This window comes from Calidris pugnax, unplaced genomic scaffold, assembly GCF_001431845.1.
Source record: "Calidris pugnax isolate Ruff unplaced genomic scaffold, ASM143184v1 scaffold20, whole genome shotgun sequence".
In the NCBI taxonomy this organism is placed as follows: Eukaryota; Metazoa; Chordata; class Aves; order Charadriiformes; family Scolopacidae; genus Calidris; species Calidris pugnax.
Genome location: NW_015094510.1, coordinates 2401517 through 2427939, shown reverse-complemented (window position 1 = coordinate 2427939; position 26423 = coordinate 2401517). Strand labels below are relative to the sequence as shown.

The 26423-nt window shown below is 35.3% G+C and overlaps 1 protein-coding gene across 1 annotated transcript in view; it reads right to left on the bottom strand.

Annotated features, from left to right (window-relative positions):
- Positions 1-26423, bottom strand: part of DACH1 (dachshund family transcription factor 1) — a 248232-nt gene that overhangs the window by 197775 nt on the left and 24034 nt on the right. Inside the window, exon 2 of the mRNA XM_014965723.1 lies at positions 13125-13240. Coding sequence (XP_014821209.1) covers positions 13125-13240 — 116 coding nt within the window. The remainder of the gene's footprint in view (positions 1-13124; positions 13241-26423) is intronic.

Here is a 26423-nt window from a genome sequence, read left to right as displayed (position 1 = left end):
GTTTTCAGGAGAGAGTAGGAAAAAACAAGTCACAAAGTCACCCAGATCACCTGTATGAAATTCTACAATATTTGTTCACATAAAATAAGAGTAAGTATTTGCTCAGAGCATGTGACTTGGAACTCAAGATATTTTGAGATGATAAAATGTCTCAATACCAGGATTAATATTTTGACTGATATCAGTAAATTCCCTCCTGGTAATATAAGTGGAGATTTAAATAACTAACTAACTAAATAAATGGAAAACAAACCATCACCAAAGCACATTATAAAACACACTCATAATAATAATAACAAACTCTACTGAGCCTATGAAGACAGCAACTAACAATTATAAAGCAATTTAAGAGCAAGTATTTTTCTTGAGAAAAGACAGAAGTCTGCGTAAAAAGGAATTTTGTGAATGATTGCCCATAACTTAAAGACTCAGATAGCAGGAATTATAGGGCACATATAACTGCTGATCTCATGATGACCTTAAATTTTCCACAAAAAAAATGGATTAATTTAAAAGACTTGTTTCCAAGTGCAAAATCAGCTAACAATTCCTTGACTTTCTGAGTGGATGTGGATATGGTAATTACCCCATGTTTGGACTGAGTGCTTCTTTTTGTACACAGGGATAAGGGCACCATACATACAGGAAAATGTGTGGGTTTTTTTCCTTCTCCATCATAAGAAATTTAACTTGGGGCCTTCAGAACAGGACAAAAGAAGAGGAAAAGTCAAAAGCTTTTTCCTGGATTAAATAAGCAAGCAATTAAAGAATCCCCCCCAAAAAAAAATACTGCATGAGATTTTAATGAAAAAAGCCATCATCTTTAACATGCACTGGACAAATGGTACCCAGCTATTCAGCAGAAGGTGGAGAAACCAAGTTGCTTGCACTTAAAACAGCATTTCCATATAAGCATTTTTAATTGCTTTCAGACGCTTTTAGATCTTAGTAGTGATTAACTTCATTCACCAGACATGAGTAAGTGCTTGTGTTCCAAAAGCTTGTAAATTGTTGGCACTTGGTCTAATAAAGGATAACACTTCCATAAAAACTTTGCCTCTAGTTTCTTTAAACCAAAAACCATACTAGAAACAAGTGAAATATTCATCCTGATAGAAATTTTGTAGTATAGCTACAAAACATATTCTGTAATTGGCCATGGACAGTACATGAAACAGAACTGGCCAGGAACTCTTCCTCAGGAGAAGATATGGATGAGGGTTGGTTTTTTTTAGGTTGAGAAAGATTGTAATAAGAAAAAGAGTTGTAAGCTGTAGGATGCAAGCCTGCCTTCCAAGCTAAAGAACAGCTCTGAACTGTTTTATTTATTGGTACAGATGCAGCCATAAAAGTCATAGCTTTTACAGGGATAGTAGCCTAAATAGTAGCATCTCTTGCCCAGACCTTCCTGGTGTGTAAATATTCAGGGGTTTTTTGATTTAACTTAAGAGTTATTTATTTTGGTTCCAGATACATGTCACCTCCTGATAACAGTCTTTCCATATAAAATTTTAGCCCAGGTAATAACAGAAATCAATTTAAAGAGAAATCTTAGTAATTTACATTTTATATAAAAATGTTCTTATAGCTGTATTTTAAAAATAAAAAGCTAAATCCTATTTCATAATGAGTCATTCCATACTCTATAAACATGAAGCTCACATTGTTATATACTATAGAGGCAAAAGTGCTATATTTTTTGTCATTCACCTCTAGGAGTATGTTGTCCTCAGTGTGTTCAGCATCTGTATATCTGCGACTTCAAAGGCCGAATATAATTTGAGCTTTCAATAGAGGAAAAAAATTACTTTAAAAATTGTTTTGTCACACGGTGACTGAGTGCACAGTAACCACTGTTTTCTTCCACTTGAATGAAATATTAATCTACTAGAATCTTTTGAGATACTTTTCAAAACAAATGTACTGATTCACAAGAAATCACCTTTCTCTTCTCAAATACTTGCACTGAATACTGATGGGATGCTGAAAATCATTCGGGGTTTTTCTTGGTTTTTTTTCTTTTTGTTGGTAGTCTAGTACTTAAGAAAAGAATGTACTGTTGTGATGCAGTAAGCCACCTGGTTATTAAATTGCCCAACTCCTTTCATTCTCATATTCACATATGTTTATTAAGCAAGGGTATAGGCAAAACCTATCATTGTGTGCACTGTGTTAAGCAGCTTTTCTCAACATCTGAACTCCAAGCTTGAGTGACATTACAGTCAGTATCCTAATACAGTAATTATATCTAGGTCTCTGTAAACTGGATTGATGTATCATAGCATATGAATTAAGGAATTAGTTTACAGTCAAAATAAAACATAAAAGTGACATCATCCTTTTTAGTGGCGATGTTGTTTATTTGAAATGCAACCCTTGATTTTCATGGTACCTACCAAGGCAGCTCCAGTAACCTGATGGAATCATAAATGAAGATTACTAGAATACGCAGCTGACACCATCTCATGGTTTGAATTCTGTCCCACTATAAGAGCCAGAAATATTCCTTCTAAAAAGTAGTCTGCAGACAACAACACTATTCTATTAACTTTTCTCTCACTAAGGGCAACTGGATTGTTCACTCCCTATGCGTGGTCTTAGTGCCTGTGGTAGCAGACAGCATAATGAATATAGAGAAAAGGAAATTTAGTAGATGCATCTGCCCATTTAGAACACTCCGGGCAACATGTTCTACTTCCCCTATGTCAATCTAAATCTCAGCCACCACCTAACGAAAACGTAATGTTGACAAAACCTTACTTTTCAGTAAAACTTGTCAATACACTGTCTGTCTATCTGACATTGCTACGGATTTTGATGAGTTAAAATGACTCAGTGACATTATTAATTTTGTCATGACTAGGTGCAGTTTTCATTTCCCCAGCTTACTCAGTCCTTGCATGCTACTGTTTTCATAGTGAGAAATTAATACATCATTAATTGATGGCCTCATCAAAGCAATGTAATAATGGTAACATTTTCCTCAACATAAGATTTTTTTTCTAAATGTCCATAGTAGTCACATCTCTAATACTAGTAACAGCAGTAACAGTTTATTCTTTGCTGACAGCTTAAACACAGTATCTCATTGCAATTAAGACTGCATTGAAAGGAAATTATTTAAGAGTTATTTGTAAAACATTCATAACTAAAAAACGTTTCAGAAAGACAAAATAAAGCCTCCTGTATATGGACTGCTGAAAGAGGCCAACCCCTGAAAGCAATGATACAAATACTGCAACAACATAGCTTTGTAACTTCTCAATAGTGACAAATTAATAGACAATAGCAAACAAACAAACTTGTATTACATTAAACAAGTTTGCTATACTAACTCACAAAGAACTCTCTCTCTTCCCTCCCCCTTTCTCGCTCTCTTTCTCTCTGTCTCACACACACACACACACAAAACATTTTTTTAGCCCCTTTCCATCCCACTCTGTTCGCCTTTCCAATTGCTGCCTCAGGCACACAGAAACCAACCATCACAGCTACCTATTTCTGCATCTTGAAAGAATAAAAGTCTTCTCACCTGACGAAAGCAAAATGAGGTTTCCAAACTTAGTGTTTGGAATTCATGGACCAACAGTTTTCATAAACCACAAGCTCTGGAGGCAGCTCCATGACCAATAACTGACAGATCATTTTATATTTGCAATACAGTTCATCAGCACATCTTTCTACATGCTTAACTTCACATCACAATACAGTTCTGACATAAATACTCTCTGACTTCCAACCAAGAAGAAAAACGTTAAGCAACTTGCAGACCATCTAGAATCAAGTTTGTAGCACAATCTGGCCCTGAAATCCTCAGCCCAGGACTTGAACCAGAATAACTCTCCTCTTCAAAAAGCTTCTCGCAGTTAAGAATATTTTATGATAGCTCTAATATACTGCATAGGACAACATCAGTAACGACAATGCAGCGCACTGTCAACAGCTGATAGTGGAGTCATTATAATTCTGATAGTATGTTATCCTGTCTTACAAAATTCATGTAGGCAATGTTACTTGAGCTGCAACTCATAGGGACAACTCATAGTGACTGGCTGTCCTTGGAAAGCTGACAAAGCTCATTTTGTGTTCAGTTTCTTTCCTGTATCAAACACAGGTAACTTAAAACAAGTATCAATAAAATCAACTATTACATTAGTTAGGTCATTCTTCTTTTCTTAAGTTGTAGTCTTCTAAAGTTGCTCAGATATAATAATGCTTGCTTGCACACTTGAAGATATCAGTTGAGTAAATTCATAAGTTCACTTCCATCCTGTATCATGCAACAAAAATGCCTGTGCTACCTGATATCTATTCTGATATTCCCTTCATATTTAAGTCTTTGGATGAGATCTGGAAAACTCCACAGCACATATTGTTCTTAACTAGGAGAAAATTGTATCAAAAAATGACACTTGACTCCACCCACCAAAAAAAGAAACCAAATCACAAAAATGAGTTAAATACACTAAGCTGAAGTTTGTCCAGGGAAGTTGTAGATGCCCCATCCCTGGAAGTGTTCGAGGCCAGGCTGGATGGGGCTTTGAGCAACCTGTTCTAGTGGAGGTGTCCCTGCCCACAGCAGGGGGGTTGGAACTCGATGATCTCTAAGGTCCCTTCCAACTCTAACCATTCTCTGATTCTGTGAAGTTTCTTCCTGTACTTTAGAGAATCCCCAAATATACGATAATGAAATCACGGACCATAAATTTGGAATAAATTTGAAGTCATCTTTTATTGAATGCAGTACGTAGCACTGGTAGCAGATCAAATATAAAATTAAGAGAATATCATTCACCCTTCATTGATCGTGTCACACAAGGACATAGGTAGTCTAATTCTACAGGAAAGAAGACAGGCATCTTGATAGCATCCAAGAGCTTCATGTCATCATGATGATGCAGAACCCTAGTTAGCAATGTGATGATACTCAACTTTGTACCAAATCTTCCTATGCTTACTCTAAAGATTACTATCTCTACTATATTGCTATAGCAATCAACATCATCTGGTTAAGATATCAACATGTTTGTTAGACCAAGGTATTATTCCAAATTCAGCAGCTAAGGTTCATTTCTAGTCAGTGTTTAATAAAATAATATGCTGTATTTGATGCTTAAAACAGCAATCCACATCTTACTCTGTAAAAAGTTTGTTTTGAACTAATTAGAAATTAAATTATTTGGGATCGAATTATTTTGCCTAAACACTCTCATTAAAAATCAAGAATGATTGGAGAAATATCAGGTTTATTACTAGAAATACTGCAAACATCTGAGGAAGATCATCTTGATGCTTTTCTGTTGAAAGACTTTGCCTGAAATCTCAGCTACAAGACAATCTCAGCATTTCTCACAATTGGTAAACTCACATTTTGCATAATTTAGTTTTACGAAACAATCAGTGTACTCTGCAGTATGTATCTTTTCAATAACTTTTTCATTTCAATTACAAAAAATAGCATGTTGGAATTCAGTAAGCTATAGTCATCACTCGTAAACACTTCCATTACCAGGTCCAAATTTAGTCACCGATAACTTCACCACATACCTGACAAATAAGATTTCAATTGCTTTCTTTTGTATCAAGAGTTTGGTGGTTTGCTTTGTTGTTTGTTTTTTGGGTTTTTTTTCATTCTGTTTTGGTTTGCATGTTATTTGTTTTATAGGAAACCCTGATGGTAAAATACCTTCTTTTGAAAAGTGGCGGTCTTTTTCCCCAAGATATTAAAGATGCTTTTATGACTTGAAACAAGAAACTGGAATTTGGGTAAGACTTACTTCTGAAGTCAGAGACACATAACTTTTTTCTGATCATGTTAAATCTACCCTGACTTAGCAAAGCTATATATATATATACAAACTATCACACATCATTAGAGGCTTTACTAATATCTTCTAATAGTTCATCTTTACAGAACATGGTCCTTCAACTGGGATCCTACATAAGTGGTACAGAAATGTCATTCTTATGGGGAAATTCACAAATCAGTACCATTACACCCTTAGCCTTCAGAAAGCAAAATTATTGTAATCCAGGAAGAAACAACAAATTATTATCCCAGATTTTCTACTAAAAGGTAATAAATCTGTGCATAAAATTGTGATGTGCACAGTAGCTGAGTAGTTACAAGATGCAAGTAGAAGAGAGGATTCACTAGCTTATAACTATGGTGTAAAATAACTTCACTCCTCAGTTCCTTCTTGAGTACCTTGAGCATGTCAAGGTACCTGACCATCTTCACTGCTTAAATATTTAATCCCAGAGCCTCTTTTGAAGTGAACCAACTTGTTCCCTTTATATCAAAAAAGCTGGGAGCATTTTTGGAAACAGTTCAGTCCAGGGACTCCTCTCAACAGACAGTGGGTGAACCTGCATGAGGTTTGACTCTCTGAATTAAAGAGTTTTCCAATAGTATCCTGTTGGCTTTGGATATATATAGTGTTGTATGGTATAATACTGCAAAATGTACGAGTTCTTACTGATTTAAATTTATTAATAAAAAAGGTTCTATTTCTGTAAGTAATTCTTGTTTTTAAAAAGATTTTATGGCTGAAAAACCTATGTTTACGTGTTTGATTGTAAGCAAAGATACTCAAAGCCTTCTCATGCTCAGAAATGGCAAGAAAGAGAACAGTTGTCAAAAGCAAATGTGGCTAAATAGCTTTAGATTCAGAGATAGATTATAAACTGCCTGCTTGGAGATCTTCCACGCATTTGCCTATAATAAACCCTGTAGTCACATATTATTTTCTTACAAAGTGCTACCGAAGTCAAGTGCAACCGAAATTTCAATTTAACAAAACATTTAAAATGAAGGTTGAGGATTAAAATATCAAAAGTCAGAAAAGAATAAATTTGGGTATGCCTGAGATTATACAGCTAAACACTCAAGTTTACACTGTGTCTTGCATTCCTACCCTAATAGTTGCTGCAACAATTATTTGATTGGGGGATTTTTATCAAATTTGTGGCTACATGGAAAATCAACTTAATTATTAACTAGTGAATGTAAGGGACTCATTGGACATTAAAATTAGTGAGCTTTCAGAACTGGTTTTCAGTGATAAAGTCCCTTGTGATAAAGCAGAAGATAGCTAGCCATTAAACAGGATGATAATATGACACAATTATAACAGCATTTTCAGAAGAGGACAGGTGGCCTGAGTTACACTTTAATTATGATTTTAAAAACTATGAAATAATATATTTACAGAGTTAAGTCAGTATATCTTCTCACGGATATATCAACTAGTGAACACGATAGAAGCTTTCACATTAATTATAATGACTACTTCCTTAATGAAGTGCAAAAATGTTAGTGTAATCTGATTCAGTTTCTTGAATTAGGTTACAGTTTATCACTCTGAAAGGATTTTGTTGCTTATTTTTACAATCAGTTAGTTCAGTCCCAACAAATAAACAGTATATCATCCTATAACACCAATCAAAAGAAATGCTAATGTTAAAAATGATTAAACACTAATAACCAAAACACTGTGTTAGCATGGAATGCATTTTAAAAGAAGTAAGCAATAGCCACTCAATTTTATTAATATTTATCTTTTTAACCAACACAGGATCACAAAATGTCCACATTATATAAAATAAATAACTGAATAAAAGGTTTGCTTCTAAAAATTATTAGGTATGTAACTTAAACTTTTAATTTCTAGCCCCTGGAATACTCATAGACATCAGTTTTCTTCACTTTGATAAATTAAATACATTCTCAAGTCCTTACAGGATTGAGTCTACCAGGAGAAAATACTTCCAACTACAGATTTTGTTTCTTGGCAATATCCAATATGATGTGGATATAATAACAATGATAATTATATTTTAACCATTCTTTCAGTTCTGCCTAATACAACATCAATAACTGTAAGCCAGAGAAAATGAAATTATTTAATTATGTGATTAATCTTTAAACACCAAATAATTCCATCTTCTACTTCAGCAAAAATGTTGCTGCACTTTATCAACAGCTGCATCTGTGAACTCCATTTGTCCTCCAAGCTGAAATAATCTATACTTTCAACTCTCTGCATACTCTAACCCCCCATAAAAAAGCTTTGTGGCTGAGAGAGTTTTGTACAGGATGGAAGTTGGAATATATTTCTATTGATTCAGGCACACAGACAGAGAGAAAATAAGGATGAGATTAGAAATTACATTTTCAGATTATCACTTCAGAGGAAAAAGCAGAATAGAAGTTTAATACAGGAAAGTAGTTATAATTTGTACACATGAAACATTTCAGAAGAAGCTTAGTGTCTTTACACTGGAAAAGAAGAGTTGTATCAGATATGGAACAGGGGGACAGAAGTAACTATCGTAAAGCAAATATTTTCAAAATAATAACAATCATAATATTTATTAATAAATTAAACACGTAAGGTGCTTTTAAATTACTTTTATTTTAATTGACAAAGATGTATCTATATAGCGAGAGATATATGAAGTAGTATTCTTATCATGCCCTATAATAGTGATTTTCAAGGGCATGTTATAGTCCCACTTTCTCTTTGAGAGAAAGATGCAGTTCTTGAAATAAATACAAGAGTTTTGTAGTTAATTGTTTCACCACCTGTAGATTACACACTCAGTAGGCCAAGATGCAGAAGAATTTTCAGGAGATTTATAAAACACTTTCAAAACCTAAAATATTTAAAAATTGAAAACTGAAAAGACCTTCTTTTCAAAGTTTGTATGAAAATAATGGAAATATCATTTTATATGTTATATAGGAACTACAGACATAAAAATACAAAGCACGACGTATATCATACACTCTGCTCAAGAACTGCAGCACTGCTTTTCTGATTAATTACAATTATCTACTGTTTCAACTTTAGACAACTTTTGAAGCCTTCTAAGCACATTAGCCAAGAAAAGATCTGCAGTACACAGAGATATGGGGATCAAAGTTAACTATGATGAGACATCTAGTTTTGGAAGGGCTTCAAGGAGTTATCGAGATAAGCCTGAAAAGTCAGTACACCTGTCTGAACCTACACCACACTCTTCTTTTTTTCTGACTACATCATTTGTAATGTAGGCAGATTTTAATTTTCTGGATAATTCAAGAAGCTCTTAATTTCCTGTTACTACACACTTCTCACTTTGTCACACCTTCAAAGGCCCTACATTTATTTTAATACATAAGACTGTCCTTTGTTAGCTGACCAGTCTTTTCTAAAGTTGGGAACATTCTGTAAATTGACTCTAATGCAAGGCAGTGGTTAGATCAGCAACTGTGGGTAGTATTTATGAATCTTGTGATAAAAATGGACAGAATATCACCCAAGAGATGATCCTCACTTCTTCATTTTATGCTCCCTTAAAAAAATATTATTCCTTTATCCTTTTTGTTTTCCTTCTCAATGTATTCCCTAAATCTCAGCTTAGTCCCTAAACCAAATCCATTCTAACTGATGATGCAACATTATCTGCATGAGTTTTCAGTTTGGATCAGTTTTGTACCACTATTATTTGCATACATAAACAACACATGCAGAACCAGCCCCTTTAGAAACCAGGATTTCCACCTTTAAATGTGCATTTCTGTATCATGCAGCAGATTTCAGGAAAAGGAAAATTTTCAAGTAAAACTCATACATTAAATCATAGCATTATGTATCCTAGATATACCTAATAATTGCAGATCTCTGTTATTTAAAGAGCATTAAATAGCACATAATTGTTTGTGTGATCACTTACACTCTTTTGTAGGCAGGAAGGAAACTTAGTTATTATACTCAGATTATTAAATCAATCAGAAAGCTTAAAAAGAAGAATTTGTTACCAAAAAAAGAGAAAGAAAGGGGGGGAAGCACTTAACAATGTGGTACTTTGGTATTTTTTTTTCTGCTTAGAGCTGGATCCTAAGAGGAAATTCAAACTTCATAAACTTCTCGAACAAGGAGTCATCAGCCACAAAGATGGTTAAGGAATTGGAGCACTTGACATATGAAGAGAGACTGAGAGAGCTTGGACTGTTTAATCTGGAAAAGGCTCAGAGGAGATCTTATCAATGTGTATGAATATCTGAAAGGGATAGGGGGAGCAAAGAAGATGGAGACAGGTTCTTCTCATCTTCTTGCCCATTGCCAAATGGGCACAAATTGAAACACAGTAAGAAAAAAGATTTAGAGAGTAGTCAAACACAGGTTGCAAAGAGACATTGTGGAGTCTCCATCCTTGAAGGTGCTCTAACCCCAACTGGACGCAGCCCTGAACAACATGCTCTGTGTCACCCTACTTTGACCAGGGGAGGCTGGACTAGATGATTGCCATGCATGCCTGCCAACCTCAACTGTTCTGTGATTCTATGACTATACAGGGTACACAGTGAAAATACGAAGGAAAACGTTCACAAGCGACAAGAAATTTCTAGTATCAACTAATGTGGTAACACATAACTGCATCTACATCATCTCTTGCAGTTAGAGCAGTTCTTTCTTCATAGGGCTCTTACAGTGGTTTTTGGACTTACAATGTAGCTGCTCAAATGTTCATTGATTTGAACTCCAAGTCAGGTTATACAACTATTTTTATACTTGCCTGTCTATAAAATGCTGAAAGGACTGTCATGGGGTGCTGCCGTCATGATGTTCCTTACCTCTGCTGAGCCACACTCCATGGAACACTATCTCCAAGAGTTTGTTGCTCATAGTGTCAGTGTTTGCATTTTTTTTGTGCTGCTTGAGATTCAACACCACCACAATGGGAAAAAATCCTGCTCACCCCTTCTGTTGTGGTAAGCCATGTAATGTGAAACCAGTTCAAACTTAACAGCGATTTCATTTAAACCTTTCCTCTTTTGCAAAATACTAACAAAGCATTACCATCCTAAAAGGATTTGATGAATGATAACCTTATATATGCCTATTTTCTTTAATTTTGAATTATTTTCTTCTTTTTTTTTTTAATCATCATTTTAAAAAGATCTACATCTGGCTTTGTGGGCTGATATTCTAAGAAATTGGATCTGTGTTTTTAGTACCGTGTATTTTTATCATTAACTTGTTATGACCAGCTTTAAAGGACTAGAGAGGAATTGGATACTTTAGGCATTGGTTGTGGTTTTAAGCTGCTTTCTTAGAACAAAAAAAAAAAGAAAAAAAAAACCCAGAAGATACTATATCAAGAGGAGATCTGCTCTTATATATTAACTGTAACACAAAACCCCAAATGATACTGTTGACAAAGGGGTTTTTTCCTCTCTCCCTCTTTTGGCCTGCTTATTTGTCTCTGACTTCTTTCATGTCATCTCCTTTCTACTTTTCACATGCATTTTTGCCTTTGATATTTTCCTGCCTTACTTCCCCCAAATAATTTCCCTTTGCTTCTGCAATTTTTGATCTCTCCCTCATAAACACAAATGCTCCTGCCCTATAAAGTTGCTTTCTTTCCCTACATAGACCCTATCATTCTCACGTAGCATTCACGCTGCAACTTTATGTCCTTTACTAGATTTCATCCTAGATGTCCTTCTGTGTAAAGTATTTTGATCCCAATTCATATTTTCTTTTGCTGATCACATCTGCCCAGACAACCACTGTGAGTCCTACCCTCCCGTGGTTGCCTACACTCTCAGCCTCATCCCTCCTTCCCTTTGCTTACTTTATAACTCTCTCTTACCAACTTTAGTTGTCTGATTTGTCACTCCTCGTGATCTTTAGCATTTTGAAAAACTATAAAATTCTAATAAAATACCGCTGGCAATGTGTCTCTCTCACTATGTAAAGCAGCTCTTGAGCCCTAAGGGCAAGAGGCATGGCCTCACTTTTGTCCACAGAGCTAAACTCTCTTCACCTTCCTCCCTCCTCCAGATATTTGCATCCAAACTGCCAACAGTTTCTGGCACATGGTATTTCCCAAACTGTGCCTTTTAGAATCGTAGAATGGTTTGGGTTTGAAGGGACCTTAAAGATCATCTAGTTCCAACCCCCTTGCCATGGGCAGGGACACCTCCCACTAGAGCAGGTTGCTCAAAGACCCATCCAGCCTGGCCTTGAACACTTCCAGGGATGGGGCATCCATGACATTTTCTTGAGAATGTTGTCAAACCATGCCAAGGACCATGCTCATACTTAAACAGACAGATGATCATGGGCATGTACACAAACATCCAGCCATCTATCCGATCTCCGATACCCAGCAATCTTCCTCTCTATGAGGATCTGTCTACTTTATTATCTGTCCTTTACAGAATCACAGAATGATATGGGGTTAGCTATGCAATCAAGCAGGGAACAACTCAGGAAGAAGTGGAAGCTCAGCTGAGCTTTGCTGAAGCAAGTGAGAGAATTTAAGTCATCTGTAATAGATGCGGTGCTGAGAGACATGGTTTAGTGGTAACTTGGTAAGTCCAACTTAACGGTTGGCCTTGATGATCTTAAAGGTCTCTTCCACCCAAAACGATTCTATGATTCTGTGAAGAGAGAGAATGTGGCACCACCATCAACAGCTTGACCGTTGGGTGCCTCCATCTTCAGCTGGCTCTGTTCATCTCCTTCCTGCAACACAGCCCTTCTTAGTTTATCTATGTCTAAAGAGCAAGTCACTGCTAGGAGACGTTACAGTAACTTTCAAAAGAAAATAGTAGTTTGAGAAACAGATTGTTACATGACTTTAGTATATGGCCTCAGGAGATGTATCAAAAAATAGAATTTCAGGATGAAAAATTAAGAAAGACATGTGTGCAGTATGGAGTTATTTTAACTAACTCAGTTTCTTCAGGCAACTATATTCATGATGACATTATCGAATTAAGCAAAGCAGCAAAAAATCAGAAGATATCTGATCTATTAAAAATGAATAGGGAGATAATTGTCTAATGATAGGTAATTCATGCTTTGAAAGGTTTTTTGTTTACAAAGAAAAAGAACAGGGGAAAAAATTATAAAGGATTATTATTTGCTCAGTTATTTATACTTTGAAGTACTCAGCTGCCACAGTTTCCATTACATACAATAAATTTATGTAACAATAATGTTACATTATGGAACTCTGTTGCGATATTTGGTTGCTGGTTTCCTAGACTGTTAATTTATTGACAAGTGGGTATAAGCCAAGTGTTCAAAAGATTGCCCGTGTGAAGGTGTTTCTAACGATCCTACCTGTTGGCGGGATGATTCCAGGAGACATTAGGCCTGGGACAGAATGTGGCATGATATGAGAATTCTCTGGGGAGGTGACACTTTGAGTCCTCTTAGGGGGCCTTCCAGGTCTAGAACTGAAACAAACAAACAAAAAAATTTTTACAATTAAGCTGTTGTCTTACACATCATTTCAAAGTTGTTTCAAGTGGTAACATGGACTGTAAATAAATTTGTTTCAAGGACGGTTGCTTTTGCAGTTAGATGTAATAGACTTCCATCACTAATTAGATTACATGCTGAATTCATTTTCCTCATTGAAGATCAGCCGCTCTTGATGCATAATTCATAGCCTGCACCTCGTTACCTGCTTCTTCATATTAATATCTATACACAGTTTGAATTGCCTCGTTTGCATATGCTAAAGTTCTGCATGCAGCCTTCAGCACGAAAATTATGCACTAACTTGTAATAATTATTACAGTCAGCCTGCTATTGATTTATGAGACTTTTAAAAACCAAATATGTGTAGTACTTGTAATGAATGATATTTTAAGGTTCTTCAGGAAATTAAAAGGCAATGGCTGCCTAAGGAAATGTTCTGCTTGTTTGATTTAATACTACAGTTAGCTGGGAGGTGGAATGAAAGAGTGATTCAGACCTATAGCACATTTTTCGATGATATGTTTTATTACTTTGCACTGCTAGCCTGATATCTAGATGATAAATGACAATACATATCTAATGTGTGAAAAGGTCTTGCAATTTCTTTATTTTTTGTCATTTAAAAGATAAGTCAAGTTATCATTTAACCCTTATTCTATTTAAAGTGAAAATCTCACTAAGACACCTTACTTTAAATATACTACTTTATGTCAGAAAGGACTCAGAATTATTTGTAAGATACTGTTGAGCAACTGCCATCATAGCAGCTTATATCTGTCCAGTATGGAAAAATAAAGGGCTTCAGGTTTAAGCACTCCTTGTCTGTTAAATGCTCACATACACAACTTTCCATCTCCTGGACTGTGTAAGTAGCATACAAATTAGATACAGATTACAATGAAAATACTTATTACCCACTTACATGCAAATATGTACCTGCTACATACAATGCATATCCAAAGGCTTGTATTCCTATGTATAGATCATAGCAGGGTACTATTGCAACACCCTACAACTGCTTATTTAGGGGACACTGTGGAATAACTTGACAGAAAAAGGTGATGTGCAGTTCTAACACTGCAGTGTTAACCTATGCTTTGCCAAATGTTTCAGTTTCATCATTTCTTTCAAAACAAGAAAGAAAAGAAAGGTAGCTATGAAAGGTTTTGCTCCTTAGGTCCTCACACTAACAAAATACTCATCAAGTATAATGGTATTTGTAGTTACGCTGGGACTGCAGAAGGAGGCAGAAAATAAACTACCTCCGTTTTCTGTTCATATTCATTCCCCTTGTGTTTGGAAATACCTTTTTTTTTTTTTTTTTTGCTACTTCTACAACCTACCTTTAATAAACCAAAAACAATCAAAGTACAGGGCATTTTCTTGGAGTTTAATGACTCAAGGCACTGAGTCATTAACCTTAACTGATCATTAATTCCCAACTTAATGTCCTGAGCTGAGGTCATTACTAAAATTATAAGCTTGATAATTTCTTTGATTGGTTTGGTATTTTTGATTTTCTTTAATACAAACAAAATTGTCTTAAGTTCACAACAAGAAGTAAAACAGTTGTAGAAAAAGATTATCATCTTATTCCAGCTCACAGAACTAAATTGTGTTCCGTCTTTCTTTAAAATTTCCTTTGTGATTTACAATAAAAATAAACATACCATGAATACACATAAAACTGATAAAAACATCATAGACAAAAATGATCTGATTTAAATGGAGTGTTTCTAATATATTCACCCACCAAAAAAATGCAACTATGTAAGAAAACTTTAATGGCTTAATTTAAATACCTATGATGATGAGCTGTTCTCAAATCACTGCTGCGATATAAGTATGGAAGGGTCTGACAACAGCATAAAAAACACAAGCAGGGTGCCATAGCATAATGCACAACCTACCAATGACTTCCAAGTGTTTAAAAAACAAGTTCACTCCTACAAAGACTCTCTTTGAAGAATTAATGCTTATTACCAAATATAGCCATGCTGATGTCTGAATGCTTTTGTCTTTAATTTTGAGGAATAAAACCACCCCTCTTCAAAGCCTAAGAGAACATACCCATAGACCAAATCTGTAAACGAAGGTCAGCAGCAAATTATAGGTGAGTGATATTGAAATATCCAAGGCAAAACTCTTCCTTTGGTTGCCTTCTACCATCAAGTTGATTGTGCTGCTCTACACAAAAGGGCTGTCATACTAAAAGCCACAAATGAGCCCAGCAACCAAACTCTACCCCATGATTTACCTCAAACCTTACCAAATAAGTCCTATATTCCCAATTCCAATCCAACTAACAACATTTAAATGAAATTCCTGAGACATAAACCTCTTTTATCCTGATATAATTTTTAAGCACTAACTCCTCTTTACTCTAATAAGACCTTTCTCTATGTAAGAAATGTTTTTCCTTCTGACAAGGCAGAAAAACAAATGTAAGAATTATTTCTGAAGGTCTGGAAGATCTGATTTAGAGTCACAGCAGACTAGGCAATACACAATTAAAATGAGTAAATCTCTGATTGGTTAAAATAAGCACACACTGATTATCCCCAATAACTGATTAAACAACAATAATTGTCTTAATCTTTTATTTTTATTATGTACTTGCTTCATTAACCAAATTTCTAACTTGAAATACTACCACTTTATAGATTTGTTTTCAAACTATAAGACTTGCAAAAATTTTGTATAAATCATTACAAGAGTTATGGGGAAAAAAGTATGTAAAAATTACTTTCAAAAATAGTAACTTTGATTTGAAAACTTGCACGTTGTTTTGTATTTCATTATCATCTTTATAGCTATATGATAAACTCTTAAAAAAAAAAAACATTAAAAGCATAGCAAATGAGTTTAACTATCATAAACAGAATGATAAAAATAGCTTAATGAATCATTTTGTTGGTGTTTTTCCTAATCTTGTGTATAGTAAAGACCTACTTATTTTTACATTAGAACAAGTTCACTTTCATTCAAAGATAAGAAGCCTGCTTCAAGGTACTCATATTCCTATTTTGTACCAAAATCAGTAGATTTGTCTTCAGTATTAAAATATAATATAATTTAAATAGGTATGAGTTGATTTGTTATGCAAAAGATATTTTTAAATGCCAGAGCAATGTAAGTTACTCTTCTAGTTCATGTCACTGAGATACAAAAATCATCATTTAAGAACTGTTGATAATGCTCTTTTTACTCAAATTTAGATGTTATATAAGTTTTTATATAGATATAAAATATACTGTAAGTTTTTGACTTTTATCTGAATAAAATCATTGGAAGAATAATACCGGTTCTTTCTGAAGACACATTTGACTTCTTAAGGTAATGCTAATTATCTCAATGGGTAAACTACTCAAAGCTGACTCATTTTGATTTTGAAGATGACTACAGTTTGGATTTTTTAGAGCTAAGATAAACACACTGAAGTGCCAAAACTCAAAGAGCCAACATAAGTCTTGTGAATACCTAGGGTCATAGTACAGAAAAGTCAAGGAGTCTTTTGGGACTTTGCAAGAAGACACTAGAAGATACAGACCTACATCTGGAAGTCATAGCTGGTCTTCATCTCTACTATTTAATTTTTTGAAGATTAAATTAGAGAAAGCAGAAATTAGACAATTTCAACAAGGATCAAAGGAAGCCACAATGATTAACTGACCTGAGAAGAAGTAAAAGGGAAGTTACCAGTTCCCTGTTTATCCATTACAAAGGATATGTAATGGAAACATTGACACTCTTACTGCTTTTAGAACTATAAATATGTAAGTTAGATTTTTTTTTCTCTCTAAAAATGAAGCTTTCATGTGTGAGATACATTAACATATGTTAAGAAGAAAATGAAAGTTTCCTACAATACCACATATTACTAACTTAGTTTCTAAAGTGAAGCACCTAAATGCATTTAGCTCCCTCAAAACTCATCTGCCTTATATAGGCTTGTGTAAGCATTGTATCAAAATTTGCACACTTTTTTCAGGGCTCAGAATACATTCCCAAAGACAACTAAGCTTTATGTTTGTAGACAATTATCACAATTTATAATTGCAATATACCATTATGTGACAGGGGAACTAAAGGTGCAGACCGGTGAATCCTGAAACTCTCAAAATGAGAGCGAAATATCTTCTTCATTGGCATCACCTAGTTAGATATTTAGAACACTTTCCAGAACCACTGAAAATAAATCCATCAATTTTTGGTCAGATTTGTATTTCATCCCTTCAACTTTCACAAATGGAATACTATGGCTCTAGCATTTTCATCTTTGAAGGAAAGGGCATATACATCTTCCACACTGTGACTGGCATGAAAGGTACGGAACATGAGAAGCAATTTAGAGTATATTGTCTTAAAATACAGCAAATTCTCTGAAGTAGTTCTTTTTTTTGGTCTTTCAATCAACATATATTAGTCTTACATCCTTCCTGTGTTGCTGAATCTAGACAACAACAGATGGCTGAATTAAGGAATAAAAAATGGAAGAATCAGTGGCTAGTATCAGCTAAAATGCTGTGCTTTGATTATACTTTTAAAGTTTTATACACCTCCAATTGCATTATCAAAGTATGAGCTTGCTCCTAGAAATCACTTTGATAGTGCGAAACAATTAAAAGCAGACATAATCAGCAGAAGATCTGGTCCTGCACGTTCATGTGGAAAAAGGTGAAGGGAGAAGAGGTACGGGTTTATCTGCAGGCTTTAAAAGTAAACAGGTTCAGCTCACTTTTCATTCAGCTCTTTTCACTATCTGCCAGAAGACAGCCACGGCTTTAAAAATTAAGGGTATTATCCTTGAAAGCCTCAGACACATAGACTTTCTCCCACTGATTTCTGTTAAGAGTTCAGAACACCACGGAAGGTATTGGTTCCAAAACAGCTGAAACTCTTCAGGAGTAGTATATACCTCTCAGAGTACGTAACTAGCATTTTGTAGATGACTCATTGCATGGTGGAACATGTACTAAAAAATGAAAAGAGTGCGCAACAAAGTTCAGATAATGCCATGATTTACCTTTCTTATGTCCTGACTTTGACGAATAATTGTGCAAAATTAATGCTGGATGAACAAAGTTTCACTCTTTGGAATTATTTTTATTCAACTCATGAAGTATCCCTAAAGAAAACAGCAACTCTGACCAGCTGTAGGAAGGCAAACTGTTTTTCTAGCCAAAACTAATTATTTTCAGGGCTGGTTTTCAACATTTACAGTTTTATTTTTAACCTTGTCTGTGAGCAAGTTCAGCGCACAGAAATACTGTCCTCATTTGAAACTGAGCAAACACGATGCAGCGAAGCTGCCATTGGCCAGGCAGTTTCATAATCAGTAATACTGGGGGGTGGTGGGGAGAGTTACACTCCGAAGGTGATAGGCAGCAAATCTGTAACAAGCATTTGGTGTATTTATTTAATGTATTTTTTATGTTCTTGGAACTGCTTAGAACAGCTTTGAATATCAATATCAATTTTAGCAACATCAGCATTTATGCATCTCATTTAGGTACATATTGAAAATCTAGGCTTTATTTCTCAGCTGTTCTACCTCCCCTCCGTACTTCAAAGCCCGAGACAGAATTTTTGACCTCAGAGAAGGTGGCTGAATGAAAGTTAGGCCACTGGAAGGGGTTACGACGTGTTCGACACAGGATGGCCACTACAAAAGGGCTGAGGGTGTCACAGCCTGACTTAATGCAAAGACAGGGGTGTCCTGTGACAACCTGTAACCCAAAGACAGTGGGCTCTTCCCAGTCTGTATACATGGTGTTTCTGGGTTTTGGGACAGCTTCCACACTGCTCTCAGCGTCATACCTGCAGCCTTCACGCTTATAAGACTTGAGCCAAGGGCGTGTCGATCCTGAAAAATAAGGTCTAGGAAGACTGAATAAACCTTTTGTGTAATTTAATTCCTTTGGTTGGAAAACACTTGCTTGCCAAGGTAACCTTCATAAATACTTCTAATGCACTGAACTAGCATTTTAAAGGCAAAAAAATGACAACATACATCGATCTAAACCTTACACTTTACTATTTAAAGTTCTCTCCTTCTATTCCCACTCAAGAACAAAGTGAAAGAATGCAATTCTAATACTGGGTATATATCTATTTTGGCAGTTAGTAAAACAAACATTAGAAATCACACCGTGTCCTTTTACTTGCAGCAGTCGTATAAAACAATAAAACTCTCAGTGCAATTACCTTAAATTTATTTTTCTTCTCACAGTTAAACAGAAAACGTTCTCACACAATAATTAGTGCTGAACTCATGATATATTAGAAGGAGTTACTGAGACAGCAAACAATGCCGATAAAAATAAATACAAAGATCTGTTTAAAAATCTTCATAAAGAAGTAAACGAATGATCTTCAAAAGAACTAGATTGTGTTACAGGACTGAATAATAGAGAAAGATACTGCATAATGCATTTCATTAACAGAACGCTCCTGCTATTTTTGAACCAAAATGGCCAAACCCGGATATCTGGTCAGAAATGCAGTAGCCATATTTGGACCACCATTATTAGTGGTCCAAATAAATAGGCTGAATGGAATAAAATATATTGCACTCCATATCCCATTCCAAAGGCATTTACTGCAGCAATAGACAAGCACTGGTTAGCACTATGATACTCAGCTTTTGAGGGGAAGATAAGACGACCTTGTTGAATTATTTCTTTTCCTAACAGACCAGTCATGTAAACATTCTGTCATTTCCACCCTCCTCAACACTGCAGCCCAAACCACACCACTTTTCAGCAAGATCAGGAATATTCTTGATAGAAGTGTACAAGATACAAGCTGCAAGAGTGCAAGGATATCTAGAATATATATTATAGCAACAGCTTCCAGCTCTCACTTGATGGTTGAAGCCCCACTACAAACACAATGAAAGAGTCTAAGAAAAAGATTCTGCTTGATTGACCATGCTACTTGAATCTGTGAATGACCTAAAGGGCAAGAATGCAAATAAAACCAGCTAGAAAGCTGAGCGTTACTGGAGTAAATTACAGTACCAGATTTGAATATAGCTGTGACTGTACATAAGTTTAAAATATTACCGAAATTTGACTGTTCTCTTAATGAAATTGAGATCTGTAAGCCATCTACTGGAAAGGGAAAAACAGATAAGAAATTAATCTAATTCTGTTGGGTGGCAGAATTATGATGTCAGAAGTAAATTAAGCCAAAAAGTTCACCGCTTCATCTAATTAGCTGAAACACTAGATCTGCCTGAAAGTTCTTAAAACATTTAAGTATGTTGGCTCTCATGATTATGTAATAACTGTGAAACACAAGCCTCTGACGATGACAGCCACACAAGTTAGAGTAGAAAGTAAGTCTGAATGAACAATGAAATGTAATTATTAAACAGAACTCATGCATAAATTCAAACCATATTGATATATTTTCACTTGACAGAAACATTGCTTCAGAAAGAGTACTCAGAATATACATAGAAGTACTGAAATCACAGCACTAGAGATCCTGAAGAAAGTTTTTTAGGAATATTGGCAATAGCAACAAGAAAACCTTGCAAAATCATATTTATTTCCTCTATTTACAGTGCTGTCTTTTCAGAATAATTCTTGTAATTACAAAGGAAAAAAAAAAAAAAACGTACCAAAAGCAGTGATCTAAAGTGCATGCTTCCCACAAATGCTCTTTATGTCAAGTTATAACAGATGCCTTTCCCATTTCACTCAACCTTACAGCACAAACCGCACCCATAATTTAAATATGCAAGCTAAATGATTCCTTCTAACAGTGTTATTCACCCACACGAAACCCCAAAGTATAACAGATGCAAAGCTTATTTTTTCCTCAACTGTTTTCATCTTTTCTTAGGGTTTTAATTCTAAAAACATTCCCTCAAAACAACATCTACTATGAATATTATAAAAGTGTCAAGCATGGAGCTTACAGGCCAGATAGGCAGGTTAGATCCATAATGACACAATCTATAAAGAATTTTAAGCTTTCATCTTTTAAAAAAGTTTCTGCTTCAAGTTGCTGAGATGATTCCTAATGTGAAGCAAGTGTAACTGATGTGGTTATGTCTGTTGAGTCTGCAGATGGCCTGAAACAATGATTTAAATGTATGAACTTCAGTTGGAATGAACGGTCCTGCTTCAAGGCTTGTTTTCTAACCATCTGCATTCATCTCTGCATAGAACTTGCACATGTAATTACAAATTTGTGAACATAAATCAGATAATTGCATGTACAAATAACCAATTAGACTCAAAGCAGAATTAGGCCATATAATAGCACACTCCTCTTTTGAACACATATATAACTATACATACAGAAGTGAGTATCTTCGTTTAAGAAATTTTTGTTTAACTCATTTAGAAAAATAACACCTGATTTGTTTTCCAGTAGGACACACTGGGCAGCAGCTGCCATTTTGAGATCCATTAAAAAAAAAAAAAAGAACAGAAATACAAGAAGAAAAAACACCTACGTATGAAACAAGCCCACCATTGCTCAAGGGGTCACAGAGCTGGTGTTCATTACCACCTGTACTAAATTAAAGACAGATAAACATTTCAATGCTGATTTAAGTTCAACTAAGAAAGAAAAAAGAATATTGTACTATTCAAGGTAAGTATTTTGCAAAAATACTCCGGTTCTCCTGGCAGTTTGTTAATTAATATGCTATTCTTATTCATAACAGTTGATAATGGAGTTCTATCATATAAGTGTATCCTCTGTAATATCTGAATGCATTCATCACTTAATTGGCCACAATTCTTCTCATGAAATGCTGAAACAAGTGAACTGTCACCTTTTTAATGAAGCTGCCTATATCTTAAACCCTTTGCCCTTTAAAAAACTATTTATACTCAAAATGAAAAATTTTATTCTAGCTTCTGCCAGAGACTGTGGTTAATGTTCACTGCCCTTTATTCACCTTATTTTTAATTCTGAAAACCCACACTCATTAACCGTACACTTCCAAAGAATTGCTGGAACCACCTAAATAAAAGCTTAAAAGTGACTTTTATTGTACATTTGAGAGTAACAGTAACGATATGAAATACTGAGAAGACTCTCCATTAGTCTGTATAGCTGGAACTGCACAGCTGATGAAACGCAGATAGGTGGTACCCATTAAAATCAAGAATTTAAACCTTTAAATAGGGTGTTTTGTATTTGCATATATGTATAAATACAAATCTGTGAATGAATCAACTAGATGAGCAGTGAGCATTAAAATGGCAGGTTTCTTTGAACAGATATCTACAGCCAGAGTGAGATATTTATGTTGAGTAGTACTGTCCAAGTACCACTGGCGAAAACAGTCTCCTGTGACTGAGAGCAGTCCTATCTGATATCCACAAGCACGTCCTAAACTAAAAGTTAATGAGTATGCACACCATTAATTCCACATCTGACTTTCGGACTTCAAATTGTTTGGGACAGAAACCAGCAATTAGTATAGCAATGAGTTTGGGCAACACCCAACACAATGCTCATCACTCCATGTGGACCAAGAGAGAGCCGGTTACCCTTGTAGGTACCCTTTAGCTAGTAAATCCTTGTGTGTACTCTAGTTGTACTTCCAAAACACAGCAAAACATGAACTCATAGGGGAAAAATAAATTATGGTATATTCCAGGAAAAATCCCTCATCCGTGCACCCAGGCCTCCAAAGTCTCCTGCCTGTGAAATCGAGATCCCAGGCGTGTTACAGTGTTCCAACCTTCTAAGTTTGGATGTAGCCTTGCTTGTCCTTTATATTCGACTATGGAATATCGTGAAATAAATCTGCATTTTATTTTCCTTGCGCAAGGCAAGGAACAGAAACAATCGCCCAAATTCAACCTCCCCTTTTTTTGGCAAAGCAACACCTATAATCATATGAATAGTAGCACAAATTTTCTCTCCTGAGCAGTAGTATTACTATAGTAATTTGGATGATACAGAATACCAATCCAAGACTCCTAAGTCCTACAAAAAATTAAATTAAAAAAAAATATATAGACAGTACTATATGCTCAAGTGGAAATATTAAAGTGATCCAACCAAAGATACTTTTATTTGTTATCCTTTCAACAACTTAAAAATCATTCATGCATTGCTATCAAGGCGATTTTGTAAAATGTAACACTGTAACCCTTTAGTCAGTGTTTGTAGATATGTTATTTGCAGGTCTGAAATACAACCAGTGCTCAAAACTGTCCCGTAACTATCTTATGTAAAGTTTGCCCTATCTGAAATAAGTCTGCTACTGAAGTGTTATCCTAGGGAAACACTGAAAAGTTAATCAGTCATTTCTGTTAAGTAGTGCAAGTAGTATGCTTTCAGATAATAGAGCTGGCAAATGTATCTACTTCTGGTAAGATTTTATTATTATTTATATTTCTGTGTAATTCTGGTAATTCCATGTGGGTGAAGCTTCACAAAATACAGTTACATAGGAAGATATCAGAGGAATTTTTTTACAGAAAGACAGAAAACAATTACAGAGAAGTTCATATGCAATTTAACATGCCTAACCATGGATCTGCTCTGTATTTACTCTGTGACTGGAAAATTTCCACTTGCTTTAGTCCCTTTACCTCCCATCTCCAAAGCACATTATGAGAGAAAGATACTAGATTGTGAAATTAATTTAATTATTGCTGCAATAGGTCTGAAATTATCTAAGTGTATGTTTCAAAAAACATCTCACATTAGCCAAAATAAAGAACCCCCAAAAGAAAAACCAAATTCATTGTGCATTTTTAATGGCTGTAAATGCATTCTCATTATGAATTCCGATTGAGAGAATTTCAATTCAATTCATCCTTCCTTGTATGAACTTTGTATCTTTAGCAGTGTGGAACATGTATGACAGAATTTCATAGAAGAGAATTTCTTACAGGAGCACGACTGCCAAGATGGTCAAAGTGGGACCATAGACTTGCAACATGCTCTCCTAGGGTATACTACAGATGGCCAGTATATACATCCATATGATGGATGCCTGGAACATCTCCCTATGTAACACGTCCACAGAACTATCTTTTGGCTCTCTCCATATACCTCGTAGCACAAGAAGCTCAAATCCTGACTGAGCATTAAGATGATAATGAAATACAAATTAATCATAATAATTACAAACACATTTTCTTTCCACGCCAATTGTTAGGCAAGACTTGAAGCAGGTGTCGATTTACAATTATGTTTTGACTCTTCCTATTTTCTACTTTTATGAAAGCCTTAAGTTTCAAAAACTGAATACCTCAGTTTCTGTTCTGTTTTCTTACCAATAAATATTTACTTTGCTATCGCTCTGTCTTGCTCACATGCAGAAAAAGCTCTGAAAATGTTATGCCACATGCATAACTTAAAAATGAAAAATCATCCAAAATCATCAAATAAACTAATCCAAAAGTTTTTTCTCCTGATTTTGTTTTGGCTGATAATCTCTGAATTTTAGCTGCTGTAAACACTGATCAAAATGTCACGCGTGTCGTGGTTTGGGCTGTGTCAAACTAAGATTTGGCAAAACTTTGGGCATTTTCCTGAAAGCTGTTTTCTCTCTCTGTTTGAGACTTTGTATTAGCTTTTGCAGTTTCAAGCTTCACCCCGGTACTAAAGATGATACCAAAGAAACACTTACTCAGCCAAACAATATGCCTTCTATGCTGCAGATCAGTACTTCTGGCAGAACTGGGCAGGTTTCTGTGGTAGTGGATCAAGGTTTTTGGAAACAAAACCAGCAGAAGACTATCCCTTTTACAGAACAGGAATGAAATTAGACATTACCCTGTCCAGAAACACGTTTGGTTACACGCTTGGCTGAAGGTCAGAGTGAAGTCTTCAACACTTTCTTGACTTGGATTTCAGATATAATCTGTTTTAGTAGAACTGAATAAAGTGGCAAAGTATAATATGTTTGTAATGACGCTTTTTCATTATATTGTCTTTTTAAAGAGAGAAAAGTTTTATGGTTTTTAAGCAGTATAGAACCAAGTATAGAACCTCAGATACACAAAAGGAGTCTGGCAAGCAGAACAGTTAAGCAGTCATCTGTTCCAATGTATCCATTTATTCAAAGACTTAAGAAAAAAATAATGATAAAGACATGCCTTGGAGTCCTAGGCATAGGAGATATAGTCCTTACAAAAGCTTTCTCTCACACACAGTAACTCTTTATGTGAAATATGTGTGTATGGGTGTGTATATATGTATATGTTCTGTATGTATATATAGACCGTATAGTGTCACACACTCTCCACATACAGGAGTCTCTAGGCTGATATTCCTATGGCAATAGTTGTTGTGGTCCCAAAATGCCTTAAAGGAGGAATCAATCTAAATTTCATTATTTTTAGTAAGTACTGATTGCCTTCATCTCTCCCACTGGGTTGTGAGACTGTGCACCACTCAAGTGAGCTAGAGAAATGCACAGTATGTAAACGGGTCAAATCTAGCTTTTTTGACTCTTTCACCAAGTACTAACTGGTGAGAGGTGATTAGCTCTAGTCTCCCCATCATGACAGAACCGTGATCTATAAGATTGATCATTAGACTACCTACATACAAATATATGTGTGTGTGCATCTGTCTGTGAAGTACCCGACCATCCCTGCAGGTGATTAGCAGAGCACATTAACATTAACACAATCATTTAAGAAAGAAAATGAGTACGGTAGCCAACTGAAAAAACAGATGTCATTTGCTAATGCATATCAAACCTAGACGTGTAGTCAAGGGTAAACAAAGGGTAATAGTGTTTACTTAGTACTCATTTGCACCCTATAAAGTTTCCTAACTGTCTCCTACGCCAAACAACAACCAAGAGTTCTACTTTATTTTTTTTCCTTTCCACAATCTTATCAGTAAGACTCAAACGTCAATTCAGTCAATGGCAACTGTATAACGAGATGATTCTCTTCACTGACCACAGACCTCTCCTGCAAACCTCTGCGTAGACAGACCCTAAGAGCACATGCCTTGCACCACCGTCTTGGAAGATTAATGACACATACTAAGTCAACAATATTATCTGCATGTTCCCCAAAGATCTTAAATTAAAGTACACATTCATCCTGGCCCAGCTTAGCATATGTGAAATTTGCTTTTCTTAATGAGATCACATTTAATAATAATAGAGGCAGGCAACTCTGGAAAATAACAAACATACACTCACCC